The 15,016-nt window shown below is 36.4% G+C and overlaps 2 protein-coding genes across 3 annotated transcripts in view; both read right to left on the bottom strand.

The window, feature by feature from the left end:
- LUT2 (Lycopene beta/epsilon cyclase protein) overlaps positions 1-15,016 on the bottom strand; it is a 227,188-nt gene that overhangs the window by 137,276 nt on the left and 74,896 nt on the right. For both annotated transcript variants that reach the window (XM_089814295.1, XM_089814294.1), the window contains exon 3: positions 5,019-5,190. In XM_089814295.1, coding sequence (XP_089670421.1) covers positions 5,019-5,190 — 172 coding nt within the window. The remainder of the gene's footprint in view (positions 1-5,018; positions 5,191-15,016) is intronic.
- On the bottom strand, positions 6,949-9,362 carry LOC149573115 (uncharacterized). Its single transcript, XM_089812116.1, has 5 exons — positions 8,989-9,362; positions 8,442-8,839; positions 8,121-8,344; positions 7,823-8,010; positions 6,949-7,728 (listed from the first exon to the last, which is right to left on the bottom strand). The coding sequence occupies exons 1-5, from the start codon at positions 9,071-9,073 to the stop codon at positions 7,721-7,723; spliced, it is 903 nt and encodes a 300-aa protein (XP_089668242.1). The 5' UTR covers positions 9,074-9,362; the 3' UTR covers positions 6,949-7,720.

Here is a 15,016-nt window from a genome sequence, read left to right as displayed (position 1 = left end):
CAGAACAGTAGTAGAAGATCAGACAAATAAAAGAATTAAAACATTAAGATCAAACAATGGAGGAGAATATACATCTAAAATCTTCAAAAGTTTTTGCAATTCCGTTGGGATTAAGAGGGAGTATACAGCACCTTATAATCCTCGACAAAATGGAGTCGCAGAAAGAAAAAATAGAACCATCATTGAAGCTACAAAAGCTATGTTACATGATCAAAATATGCATGCCTCATTTTGGGCAGAAGCCTCTAAGACTGCAATATACATTCAAAACAGATGTCCACATTCAATTTTAAAGAATACCACACCTGAAGAAGTCTTCTCGGCGACCAAACCAGATTTAAGTCATCTTAGAATATTTGGATGTCCAATCTATATACACATACCCAAAGAAAAGAGGACTAAACTTGAACCTTCTGGGAAAAGAGGTATATTTATAGGATATAGTGAAAATTCCAAGGGTTATAAAATTTATATTCCTAGACAAAGATCAGTTGAAATAAGTAGAGATGTAATTTTTGAAGAGGACTCTACTTTAAAACTTTCAACCGGCATAGAAGATGAACCAAACTCAGATGACGAGGAGATTAGTCAAACTGAAAATCAGAGGGAGCACACATCTGAAGAAAGAGAACCAGATATAACTAATACGAAGAAAAGACCATTATGGGCAAGGAAGATGCTTGAAGAAAACAATGTAGAACCAAATGATATCTCAAAAGAAAACAAGAGAACTCGAAATCAATCATGTTATACTGCTCTTATAACTGAGCTAAACAAAACTGAACCATCAACAGCTGAAGAAGCTCTAAATTCACAAGAGTGGAAAGATGCCATGGTGGAAGAATACAATTCCATAATTCAGAACAATGTCTGGGATATTGTACCTAGGCCTAAAGACAAATCAGTTGTATCTTCAAAATGGTTATACAAAATCAAATATGTCGCTGATGGAAGCATTGAGAAACACAAAGCTAATTTTGTTGCTCAAGGATTTTCTCAGAAAGCTGGCATTGACTATGAAGAAAATTTTGCTCCAGTAGCTCGTTACACTTATGTAAGAACAATTATTGCAATTGCAGCATCAAAAGGATGGAAGATTCATCAGATGGATGTAAAAACTGCATTCCTAAATGGGGTCATTAATGAAGAAGTCTACATAGAACAACCTGAAGGGTTCACTGTAAAAGATAAAAAATTGTATGTATGTAAACTCAAGAAAGCACTCTATGGTCTCAAACAGGCCCCTCGAGCTTGGTATGAAAGGATAGACAACTATCTATCCAAACTTAGATACTCAAAAAATGAAGTCGACTCAAACATATACTTCAAAACCTCAAATGATGAGATGTTAATACTTGTTCTAACAGGTGATGATAAATTAATTGAAAAATGTAAACAAGATCTGATAGCTAAATTTGAAATGAAAGATTTAGGGTTACTACACTACTTCTTAGGATTAGAACTTAATCAAAAAAAAGACTCCATTTTCTTACATCAAGGAAAGTACACTCAAGATATTCTGACTAGATTTGGAATGATGAATAGTAAGCCCTTATCTATTCCAATTGAAACAAACTTATACAAGCTAAAAGAAGAAGCATCAAAATCTAAGGACATTGATCCCACTCTCTTCAGACAGATAATTGGATCTCTTATGTATCTTGTGAATACTAGACCTAACATATGCTATGCTACAAATGTCCTTAGTCATTTTATGTGTAAACCTAAGAAGATTCACCTAATTGCTGCAAAACATATCTTAAGATATTTATGAGGATCTATTGGCTTTGGATTAAAGTATGAAAATGTTGAGATAAATCTGGAAGGATATACTAACTCAGATTGGGTAGGTTGCTCCTCTAACCGAAAAAGCACTACAGGTTGTTGCTTCAGTCTTGGGTCAGAAATGATATCTTGGTTCAGCAGAAAACAACCAGTTGTTGCCTTGAGTTCTACTGAAGCTGAGTATGTAGCTACTTCCATGGGAGCACGTGAAGCAATTTGGTTAAGGAAACTACTATTTGGGCTATTTGGAAAACCTCTAAAACCAACAATGATTCATTGTGATAATCAAAGTTGTATCAAGCTGTCAGAAAATCCAGTTTTTCACAATCGATCAAAGCATATCGAGACTCCCTATCACTACATAAGAGACATGGTTGGCAGAGATATCATTAAATTAAGTTATATTAGTAGAAATGAACAGAATGTTGATATTTTCACCAAACCTTTTGCGAAGTTGAAAATTGTGTACTTTCGAGGAAAACTTGGTATGACATTGTTGTAAAGCATTTATTATCTAATATTCATGAATACAAATTATTTTTCTTGCAAGCTTGTATTGTGAAAAGTGATGACTTTTCTTGTGTAAGGTAACGACCTTTCATGTGTTTTGATCCTATTATAAAGTGACGACTTTATTTTAGTTGATCTGTCTTCAAACAATGGTTGAATTTAGTGTTATCTTTGTTCTTCGGGCCGGATTTTGCTGGACACATTGATAACTTTCATGATTCTTTGGGCCGGACCTTGTCGGACACCATGAAAACCCATTGTTTTGAAGTTAGGGTTATCCTTGTTCTTCGGGCCGGATTTTGCCGGACACATTGATAACCTTCATGGTTCTTTGGGCCGGATCTTGCCGGACACCATGAAAATCCATTGTGGTTTTTCCTCTCTTAGTTTAAAACATTATGATGATTACACCTTATTGTGTAAGTTAAACTTATTTCAATTTCCCTTGCTAAAGAGGGAGTGTTAAGAATGTTAGCTTGTGTGAAATTGTATCTATACTTTTGTATATATATAGATCTAAGTTTAATATTACATAATTGATTCATTAATTATATATATTTATATATATATATATATATATATATATATACACACACACACACACACACACACACATAAGATTATATTAAGAATCTAAATAATGTAATGTTATATTAATCATTTTGTATGAACTCCGACAGCCGACGGCACATTGTACTCACAAAAGGTTTTGTTATCGGCAGATAATAATCCGTGTGCATACTGTCTTGAAATCAAACCATCATGATTGTCGGGCTTCAGTGCCATCGTGACTGTTCACTACTATCGTACGTGACTGTCCATCGTGACTTTTCACTACTTTGTCCGCATATATATATTATAGTCTGCGATGAGAAGTTGATCAATCAACATAGCAATCGAACTCTCTCTCATCGCAGACTATTATATATATCAGTTTCAATTATATTTTAGTTTTCTTCCTTTGAGTTCATTATCTCATTCAACAATCAACAACAAGAAATTAGAGTATAAGCAGTACTACACTGTAATTCAAACTCTGCATTATCAAGATATATTGAAATTGAGATTTACACCAATAAGAAGTCCCACCAAACTCATTTGATACATTTTGTAGCTGTATTTTGCATTAAATTTATGTTTTGTTTTTCAAAAACTTGAGTATTTTTTAGATTTGAAGTTTCAACAAGTCCTTAAAAAGTGTTCATTTAGCAGGAAACTTTTGGCTTACTAAGTAATCTCTATATCTTAGTCTGCTAACAATGAAACCACTACATTTCAAACTTAACCTCTTAGATTTGACGAACTTTTCATTTCCCTAAAGTTCTAGAAGCTATGAATAAGATCTCATTCCAACGCATGTTCCCCACTGCAATATTGATGATGATAAATGTCCCTCAATCCTTTGAAAACCAAGATGCCCTACGTTCATAGAGCATCAATGAATCCCTTAGTGGATCCCTAAAGGCCATACAATCTCAAAGATCCAAATTCCGAGTAATGCAATACACAATGCTTTTGCAACATGTTGCTCAACAATCAAGAAGCCATCAAGGATAATCTCTCTAGAAGTAAACAAGGTATCTCAATTCTGGGTTATTGAAATCAAAACGTACTCAACTATAATGAAGCAAGTGAAATAATCTCACTACAGACCAAATGTGAAGGGAGGAATCTACTTTGCCTAATTCAATTTAGCAAAGCATTTTTACCAAATGGTCTCATTCAGCCAAGAACTTCAATGCTAATGCCAGTGCTTCACAAATGGAATATTGAACTTTTCATGATAATGGTGGTACTCATGGTAACGTTGGGTGGCTGTGGAACATCAATAGACATATTACCCCTAAGACTCATGCTAGCAAGCAACAATGCCCCGTCAATAGGAACCTTGCATGGCTTTGATAGTCTCTTTGCTGTTCAAAACTACTCTTAAAAACAGAAAGTATTGTGATAATTGCTGTTTAGTATGTAAGTATGGCACTCTCTTCTAGAAGAATACATCTACCTCTATAAGCTAAGAGTGCAAGGGATTTCTGTAAGCTTGTAACCATTTTATTAAAATTACATGTTCTCTTTACCAAAATGAAAAGAAAAGGTGCAATGGTGCATAAATCTCTACCGAATGGGATGCTTGGTTTATCTATCTATCTATCTACGTACCTGAATAGCTACCTACCAACAATATGTTTATCTACGTATAGAGGAAGAGAGGGAGGGAATGCCACATAAAAATAAATGTGAGGGGAAGGAACGGGGAGATGGTGGAGGAAGTATCAAGTTGGTAGGAACATTTATGAAACATGCTCCCTAAGGTTTTGCATCTATATAAGAGAAAGTGGACTAATCCACAGTATCCTTCACAAAAATGAAAAATCAATTTTTAGTATTAATAATCAACTGTAGAATAAATCATCTTTCAAAAACATCAGTCTTTTTATAAGAAAGAGAAACTGTATTGATTAGTTCACTTCCAGATGTGAATTACAGCAGCTTCTGCCCATTCCAGGATTTTACTATTTAAAATGAGACTAATAACTAGCAGTTAATGATTTGAAACCCTATCCAGACACAAATTAACAGGAAAATTAGGGCTGTAAGTCATAAAGCTTCTTCACAATTTTTCCTTCTTTTCTTTCTTTACATTAATCTACCAACTATGATTTCAGGCCAGATTTTATATTTTAATCCAGGATTAAACTTAACAAAATCAAACAAATACATACCTTCAAATTCATCCTCCCACACACCATAGTTATTAGTAAATGGCATATCAGGCCCAATAAGACCCACATTCAGACCTTGCTTAGCTGATTCTGCAGCTAGTGACATCCCTGCTGGACCACACCCCATGACTACCAAATCCAAATTCGCATCTCCAAGTTGAAGAAGTTGCAGCTATACAACACACAGATCATTATAGCTTTCCATGTCATTATATGAAAAGAGTATACAAATTGGAGATGGAATGATTTATAAAAGGATTCAATGGAAAGAAAGCTTAGTTTAGCATAGACACGGAAAAGAAAGAAGTATTTGGATCCCTATTGGGAAAAAGCCTACGCAGAAAAAGAAACATTTAAGATATAACAGTTAACAGGAAAGCAAAAATAAAATGTAGTCCTAGAGTTGAATATCATAGGCCTTGAGGAAACCATTTATTATTTTCACATAAATCAATCATCAAGTGTTCTGTACAAAAACCATAAATTTCAAAGAAGAAGACTTTTGATTAGAATCACATCAGAAGCTATACAGAATCTTTTGGTATTGAAGTCAAAAATGGCAGGGCTCAAGAATGTATGAAAGCTTAAATAATGTACATCCATAGCAAATACTTTAGAAATCAAGTTAATAATTTTTTTAAATATTGAATGAGAACATATTTTGCTTTCACCACATTTGTTTCATTGCAATCTGAGTTTAATACCAAATGTACAAAGTGAATATAGTTAATGCCAAAACATAAAATCAAGTTATCTAAAACCTAACAAGCTCTAAAGGCAAGAAATTATTGGTGATAGCACCTTCTAAGAGATTCAGAATATTTTTCTTCTCTCAATTAATTTTAATTGGATGTGGCAACCAAGGGTATGATTAGATCAAATTTTTATCTACAGTATTTATAGTTTAGAAGCATCTATCAGGAAAACATTGCGAGAAATTGTAAGATATCATTTCTCACCATGTCCATCAAAAAATTCCCCAAAACACCATGAGATTTTCAAAACATTGGTAAATGCATTTTTTACCAAAACAATTACCTATTTTATTAGCAACCCTCTCGTTTTTTCCCTCTATATGCCTCTGCAACATGAATTCTTCCTCATTCTGCTCTCCAATTATTCTTATGTCAGATATTCATCGGTTTTAATGCAGAGTTTTCAGCTTTGATAATTTTGTGTCAATCATTCATATCAACTACAACTGCATTTTCTCCAGAAATCTTTTTTTTCCTGTGCTTTGTTCCTACTGTTTCATGTCCATGTTGACACACATTACAAAGTAGGCTGTTTTTGCCCACACAGTATATTCTGATAAGTTTGAGGGGTGTGCTTCCAAGTATCCTCAGAACTGAATTCAAGTTAGAGGTGCTTATGCAGATATATCATTTAGGGATCTGGTGAACCTATTATGAAGTAATTGGTAAAATACTTGCTTGATATAAAAGAGACCAAAAAGTCATTATATACAAAAGAATAAAATGATGTTTCCTTAGGAAATGATCATAAAGAATAGAAACATTCTATTCTAACAGAGAAAGCTAAAAAAAGTTAAAGCTAACTAGATATTTGCAATAGATTATCATTAACTAATAATAGATGATTATCTATTATCGTAATACCCTCCCTTAATGGTTAATCGATCTAGAATACCAAGTTGTCCTCTGAATTTGATAAACTTTTTAGGACCAAGAGAGAATGTCTAAAGTCTGATTTGTGATAGGAACCATAGTTGGAAAACTCGCCAAATGCAAAAACTCGCCAAGCCCCCCAAAAGTTTAATCGGGAAAAACTCGGCGATTTAAAAAAAAAACTCAGGAAAAACTTGGAAACCTAAAAAAACGCTGAAATTTAATTAAAAATATATTTATTTTGCAAAATTTAATAAGAAGATGCATCTAATAAGTTAATTAAAGACAATACAAAAGAAAGAAACGAAGTTTAGATATATATAAATGCATAATGCGTACAAAATTGCATTCTCATACAGAATGTCCATGGTAGGAAGCAAAATAGTAAATTACTAAATAGTTTCAATCTGTCAAACTAGAAGTAAATACTAAAAGTCTAAATACATCAATACAATGTGACAATGTCAATCACATCTTCCTCTTTCCACTTGCACTAGCAGGAAAGCGAGGGGGTCTAGTCCTAGAAGAAGTGCCCCGTACTGGGATAGGGCGTGAGCTGCGTGACTGTGAACTCTGTGGCTGTGCCCCCTCGCTCGACGTCCCTACTGACTGGCTCGGCATCCTAGAAGAGGATGCATCTCCTCCTAATGGTAATGCCTGATCCTCGCCTGAATCATCATCATCCTCGTCCTCATCCTCAATGTCATCCATAGTGAATTGAAAATCAATGTTAGCCTCCCCCTCCATGGCCTGCCTCTCCAAATCAGCGATCTCATCTGGTGTAAACAATGGACTTGGCTCCTGTGCTGTCCAATCAGAATAAGGATCTATCTCATCTAGATCAAGCGGACCAGGTAGTTCTAAGAGTTGTGCCTTTTTTATGCACAACTTAAGATTATAGTGCACATAAACAAGGTCATTAAGCCGTTTTTGAGTCAATCTGTTTCTTTTCTTTGTATGGTTGGACTCAAATAAGCTCCAATTGCGCCCACAATGGGATGAGCTACAAGGTTGGGATAGGACTCTAAGAGCAAATTTCCTTAAATTGGGGGTATTGCCACCCCAACTTGCCCACTAAGCATCTGCAAAACAAAATTAAAAAAGTTATAAAGCAATAAAAAAAAATCAGAAGCACAACTTATCAATTAGCAAAATTTTTTAAGTTTGACGCTTTACCTGGTGCTTGAGTAGATCTTGCTCTCTTTGCTAGCATAGAAGAGAACAAAGGACCCCTTGATTCCACATAGATTTGTTGTTCGGTCACAATAAGGTCTCTCTCCTCTTCACTTGATATCATTCTCTCAATGCATTTAGAGAGACCTTCCATGACCTCTCCATTAGGATCTGAGTAGGAATCATCAGCCCTAAAACAAATAGAAAATGATATCAAGTCTTACTACACAACCTTAAAAAGTAAAGTAAAATAAAGACTTATTAAAATCCCAACTTCAAAGACAATCAATTATCATAGTACCTGAATTTGGGATTGAAGAAGTAGCCTGCTGCATGAATAGGTTGGTGGAGCATATTGTTCCTCCTCCTATCAATTATTTCCCAAATGGGGTCAAATCTGAGACTATCCCCGTGATAGTAACTTCTAACAGCCTCTTTCGCCCTATCCATGGCCTCATAAAGACCTCCCATTGGGGATTGCTGCCCATCACATGTGCGCAAGACTAGAACCAGGCGCAGAGACATCTACATTTGAAATTTGAAAAATACAAATTAGTTAATAACATAGTAAGTTATGAATTGATAATGAAACTTGAATAAACTAAAAATATAATGAAGTTACCTCCACAATCTCCTTAGCCTTTGCAAAAAAGCTATCATCAAACACTATTCGTGCCACAGCCTCTCCTTGGGGCTTCTTTGAGTAAGGTGAAGGAACCCAATCAGCACACACAAACATTTGCTTCAAAGCCAATATGTGGTCAAGAATACTTTGCAACGTCAAGAAGACCGTTGCAAACCTTGTCATAGTAGGTCTCATCAAATCTTTGCCTTTAGTGGCTTTTCTCATCAAACTGAGAACCCATGGGTGATTATAGATATATTTCGTGACTCGCCTAGCATCTTCCACAATTGGACTCACCCAATCAAGTTTTCCTATGTCCTCCAAAAGAAGGTCAAGGACATGTGCTGCACAAGGTGACCAAAAAAGTGTGGGATGCCTCTCTTGGAGGATTCTACCTAAAAGATTAGCAAAAAATCAATAATCAGTAACAAACTTTCCATATTTAGTATTTACAAATTACATCAAATCTAAATTGGATAATACCATTATCCATAGCATTACATTCATGATCCATATTGATTCAAATATAAAAAATTAAATCTACCTGCTGCCACATATGCTGCTGCATTATCTGTGATTATTTGCACCACATTCTCTATTCCCACCTCCATGACAACATTCTCTAACATTAAAGCTAATGTGGCTGCATTTTTCACTTTGTTGGAGGCATCGACAGATTTCCAAAACACCACATCATCTTTGCAAGCAATCAAGAAGTTAATAATGGTTCTACTTCTTCCATCTGTCCACCCATCAGATAAAATGGTGCAGCCATACTTCTTCCACTCTTTCTTTTGGTCTTCTATCAACAATGTTGCCCTACCAACCACTTTGTCAAGCAACCTACAAAATTTAGGTGTAATATTAAATAAAGTGAGTGTTAGTAAAAAATTAGGAAATAAGTTATAACAATTAAGATTTAAAATATAACAATGAACTAAAGTGAATCACAATTATTTACAATTACTGAATAGTAAAATACTAACCTTCCACTCATATCCTTGCAATTAGGCGGCTTGTACCCTTTGCCTGATATTGTCATTGCATTCACCATATTGACCCAAGAGGGACTATCAGCGGCATTCATTGAGATATTGTTGAAAAACCAAAAATCAGCTGCTGCAATATCAATTTGCTCATGCACCTTCTTAAACCATGCAGTGCCCTCTAATGATGGTTGTGCTCCAAGTGTGTTCTTGGGCACAAAATAACCACCTATCCCTAATGGGGATCCGGATGGTGATGATGAAGAAGTAGGAGATGTAGAAGAAGTAGAACCGGTAAATGAGAAATTTTGTTTGCGGATCCGTGGGCCACGAAGAGATCCTGGTATGTTCTCAAGTGCTTCTTCTTCCTCTTGCATATCAAAAGGAGCTCCTTCTGATTCAGCTATGGCTGCCCTCATAGCTAATTTTGCCCTCTCCCTATTCAATTTTTTCTCTTCAGCAGCTGCAAGTAGGGCATGGATGAATCTTTTTTCTTCATCAATTACCTTGAGACAAGGATTTGAGTCATGTTTCTTTATGCCTGCAAGGTGGTATTTGAGGCGGTTTATGCCTCCAGAAATAATTCTCTCACAGGGAATGCATATCACCTTCCCAATATCATTTGGATTTGGAGCTTCATAGGCATACCGCCATGCCTTATCTCTTGCATTTTTAGGCCAAGTGCCTATATATCCAGATGGGCATGGTGTTTGTGGCCACTCTTCTTGCGGGTTTGTCATTTTTTTAATGGTTGACTGCTGCCCTACACATAAATATATAGAAAAATGAATAAACAAAGTTAGAACTTAGAAGCTAGGGTTTCAAATGATTCAAAGTTTCAAACTTCAAACTTCAACCATATCCTTAGCAAACAACAAACTTCAACCATATCCTTAGAAGCTAGGGTTTCAAATGATTCAAAATGATTTTAAATAATTTGAAAACATTTACAAACAAGTTAACAGTAACAAAAACAAAAGAACATTTGTTATAAAACTATAAAAAATTTTCAAACTATGATAAGGTGAACATACCTGGAAAGAAATTTGTCTTCTAAAATCGGTTAGAATCCTCTACAATCCACTCAAATCCGCCTTGAATCACTTGCAATCAGCCAAGAATGCCTCCAAACCTTCTTCTCTTCACTCCTCAAGGCTCTAAACAATGCAAATACAAGAAAGAATGAGAAAAAACACATTCGGTGCTGCTTTAATCTGTCACAAGCCGCGAGCGAAAATCTCACCAGTAAATCACGAGTTTTTATGAAAAAACTCGCCGAGTTTTTCACGATTACTCGCCAAATACTCAGCGAGTTTTTACCAGTCCGCCGAGTTTTTAAATCGGCGAGTTAACTGGTGAAAAACTCGCCAAGCTAGTAAACTCAGCGAGTTTTCCAACTATAATAGGAACATACTGCAAATCTATAGTCTCGTCTTCAACCAGTTGTCGTATGTAATGATAGTGAACATCTATGTGCTTGGTTTGTTCATGGAAGATTGGATTTCGTGCTAACTTGATAATGCCTTCATTATCAACAAACAGAGTAGTCAGTCCTGCTGGTAAAATCTGCATATCCCCAAGCATCCGACGAAGCCAAACAACTTCACATCCTGCCTTAATAGTCCCTCTGTAGAGGAGAGAGAAACTGCTTGCTGCTTTTTACTGGTCCATGTGATTGCACCTTATCCCAAACTAAACACATATCCAGAAGTTGACTTTTTATCATCAATAGAGCCTGCCCAATCTGAATCTACGAACCCACTAAGTTTAGGATTAGAACTTTGAGAGTACAGAAGTCCATAATCTAAAGTGCCCTTCACATAACAAAGCACACACTTGGCTGCCATCCAATAATCAGCCTTAGGAGTTGTCATAAAGCGTGAGATATAGCTGACTGTGAAGCTAATATCAGGCCTAGTAGCAAAGAAGTAGATGACGTTGCCTACTAGTTACCTGTATGTAGTATCATCAACGGAAGGAGAATCAGACTTTGCGGATAACTTGAGACCTTTCTCCATAGGTGTAGATGCGGGCTTGCAATCCTGCATGCGGAATTTTTCTAACAAGGCCTAGCATATTTGGACTAAGAAATGAATATACCAGAAGACTGTTGCCAAACTTCAACACCTAAGCAATAATGCACAAGCCTAAGGTCAGTCATATCAAAAGATTGGCATAAATTATGTTTGATTCCCCGAATCAAAGATGCCGAACTACCAATGATGATCAAATCATCCACAAAAATAACCGGAAGGATAATATCACTGTCAGTAGTCTTGATGTACAGATTTGAGTCTAAAGAACTCCTCTTGAAGCCTTGATCACTGAGGTACTTATCAATTTTTATGTACCATACAAGAGGGGCTTCCTTCAAACCATAGAGAGCTTTTACCAATCTGAAAACCTAATGGTCTTTACCAGCAACCTTGAAACTAGGAGGCTATGTCATGTAGACCTCTTCATGAAGATCACCATTCAAGAAAGCACTCTTGACATTGATCTGATGGACCTTCCAGCAAAACCGTGCTACCGTGGCTAGGACTAATCTGATGGTGCTCATCTTTGTAGTTGGAGCAAAGGTCTCCTCATAATCAATACCGTGATGTTGAGAGAAGCCCTTCACAACTAAATGAGCTTTGTACTTATCCAAAGTACCATCCGATTTGTATTTGATTTTGTAAAACCATTTGCAGCCAATGAGTTTCTTCCCTTGTGGAAGATCAAAAAGAACCCCAAGTGTTGTTTTTCAGCAGGCTCTGGTGTTCAAATTTCACAGTTTGTTCCCACTCTAGAATTCCTTTAGCCCCGGAATATGTTTGAGTTTCAAGTTTCAACCATACTGTGAATGTTGGCCATGAGAGCAAAGTTAACAGACTCTGTAAGTTTGCTCTTTTTCCGAGCAGTTCTCCCATCAATGAGCTCATCATCACGAAGATCAGCAAGTGTCTTAGCCCATCACTTAGGCCGGAGAGGAGAATGACCAACATTAGTATCCGAAGATGCTTGGTGATCAGGTTCCTCATCAAAGAATCTGGATCAAACTCAAGCGAAGCATCTACAAATCGAGGTGATCCTGTAGGAGAAGCCGGAGGTGTTTGTACAGGTATCATTGGTATAACTGGAGTTGCAAGAGCTACTGGAGCCCTCCTATCAAGTGGACTTAATGGAAGTCGAACTCCCATATCACGAGCCTTCATAGGCTGGTCTGCGGGATCAGAAACAAGAGAAATAGGCATGAAAGGTCCTCGTTGCTCATCAAAGACTACATCAAGATTGTAGATGAGACGAGTTGTCTTAACATTGATCAAGCGGTAGACTTTGTGAAGGCAATCTGGATCAAACTCAAGCGAAGCATCTACAAATCGAGGTGATCCTGTAGGAGAAGCCAGAGGTGTTTGTACAGGTATCGTTGGTATAATTGGAGTTGCAAGAGCTACTGGAGCCCTCCCATCAAGTGGACATAATGGAAGCCGAACTCCCATATCACGAGCCTTCATAGGCTGGTCTGTGGGATCAGAAACAAGAGAAACAGGCATGAAAGGTCCTCGCTACTCATCAAAGACTACATCAAGACTGTAGATGAGACAAGATGTCTTAACATTGATCAAGCGGTAGGCTTTGTGAAAGCTGTTGTATCCAGCAAGCATGAGTTTCTAACTCTTGGCATCCAACTTGGTGAGTGACGTATTAGGGATCCAAACAAAAGCAATGGAGTCAAAAACCCTCAGGGGTGATTATGGGCTTACGACCCGACCAGGCCTCTTCCGGAGTTTTACTTTTGACTACCACTGTGGATGACCAGTTCAACAGATAAACTGTAGTGTTAACTGCTTTTGCCCAAAACTTCTTCGGAACATGTCTGTGTTCGAGCATGGATGGAGTCATCTCAGCGATTGTCTGGTTCCCAAGTTCAACTACATTGTTTACTTGTGGCGTGTGGAGTGTGGTCAATTGGTGTTTGATGCCATGTGTATCCAAGAAGCTAGAGAAAACATTAGAACAAAATTCCCCCCCATTGTCTAATCTAATAGTAATAATAGATTTCCAAGACTCTTTTTCAACTAAAGGTTTAAACTTTTGAAATATAAAAAATGCATCTGATTTCATTTTAAGGAAATACACCAACATTTTTCTACTGAAATCATCAACAAACAACAAAAAATACCTAGACCCAAGAACAAAAGGAGTGGCCATAGGGCCGCAGATATCGACATGAACAAGCTAAATTACCTAAGAAGCTCACCATGAATCGCCACTAGTGAAAGGTGTGTGATGTTGCTTCCCAGCCTAACATGCATCACAAACTCCAAGTTGTTGAGTTTGAATCTCTAACAATCCAAGAACAAACTCATCTCGAGCAAGTTGTAAGAGATAATGTACATTTAAGTGCCCATATCATTGATACCAAAGTATGCTAACAAAAGACCGAGCAGCCATAGCTAAGTCCCGAGAATCACCAGAATTAGTAAGTCTGAAAAGACCATGATCCTCAAGACCCACTGCAAGAGTAGACTAAGTTGCCCGACCAGTAATGGTGCACTAATGTGAACTGAAGGTGACATCCAAGTATGGAGAATGTTGTTACATCCCAATTGTTGACTTAATTTAAAATATAGCTATTGAGATTCACATGAAGTTTGTTGACAATTAGATTTGTTATAATCCTGTGAAATAGTAAGATGATTAGTCGTTATAATTTCATCTAAAGATAACATGCTAGTTGATTATTTATCACAAATTCATGGAAATGAAAAGGCGGTTAGCCGTTACGATAATTAATAACTTGTTATGATAATATGATTTAATTGCGGAGAATTTCCTTATAGGAAACACGTTAAAGAGTGGAAGCATTGTCAGAAAAGAATTAGGCACAGGGCATCACCATCACTAGGCAAATGGGTTGAGGACCTAGCGACTTGAACATTAAGATACAATCGATGAAACCGCATGAGCTATTAAATAAATAATTTAATAACTTAATTAAAATATAATGCGTACCTCAAAGAATTTAATATGATCTTTCACCATATTATTATAATATATAAATATGTACGTACATATAGACATAAAAATGAAGTCGCACCACTATATTATTTTCTTATAATAAAACGATGTCATCTCACCAATATATTTACATATACGTATATAAATATAAATTATAATAATATTCAAATTATAACCTTCCAACTCTTTTTCCATCTTTTATTCTTTTCCTTGTTTGTAACCGATTAAACTCTTGGCGTTTTTATTGGACAAATATTCTTTAAGTTATGAAAGCCAAAGAGCCCTTAACCTTTAATATTTATATTATGAGTCGGGAGAGACGGGGGACTAATTATCATTCCCAATTTCCTTCCTTATTTCCGCTCTTCCCTGCTCACTTTCCGGCTTCCATTCACCATCCGAATCCCTGCAAATTACAATCGGAATCTCTGCAGTTTATAGCAGCGCCCTTCTTGATTACAAGTCTGTCGTATGTGTTCTTCTTTGTTGAGGATTGAAGTGATATTTATATATTGTGGGTACGCTTGAAGGAAAAATGGAAGAAGAGAAAATACAAGATCGTTTAGCAAGATCCAAACACCC

The sequence above is a fragment of the Cupressus sempervirens genome, chromosome 2 (assembly GCF_028749045.1).
Source record: "Cupressus sempervirens isolate cs-2001-9-10 chromosome 2, ASM2874904v1, whole genome shotgun sequence".
Taxonomy (NCBI): Eukaryota; Viridiplantae; Streptophyta; class Pinopsida; order Cupressales; family Cupressaceae; genus Cupressus; species Cupressus sempervirens.
The sequence above is the reverse complement of the archived record's forward strand: the minus strand, read 5'-3'. Positions and strand labels throughout refer to the sequence as shown.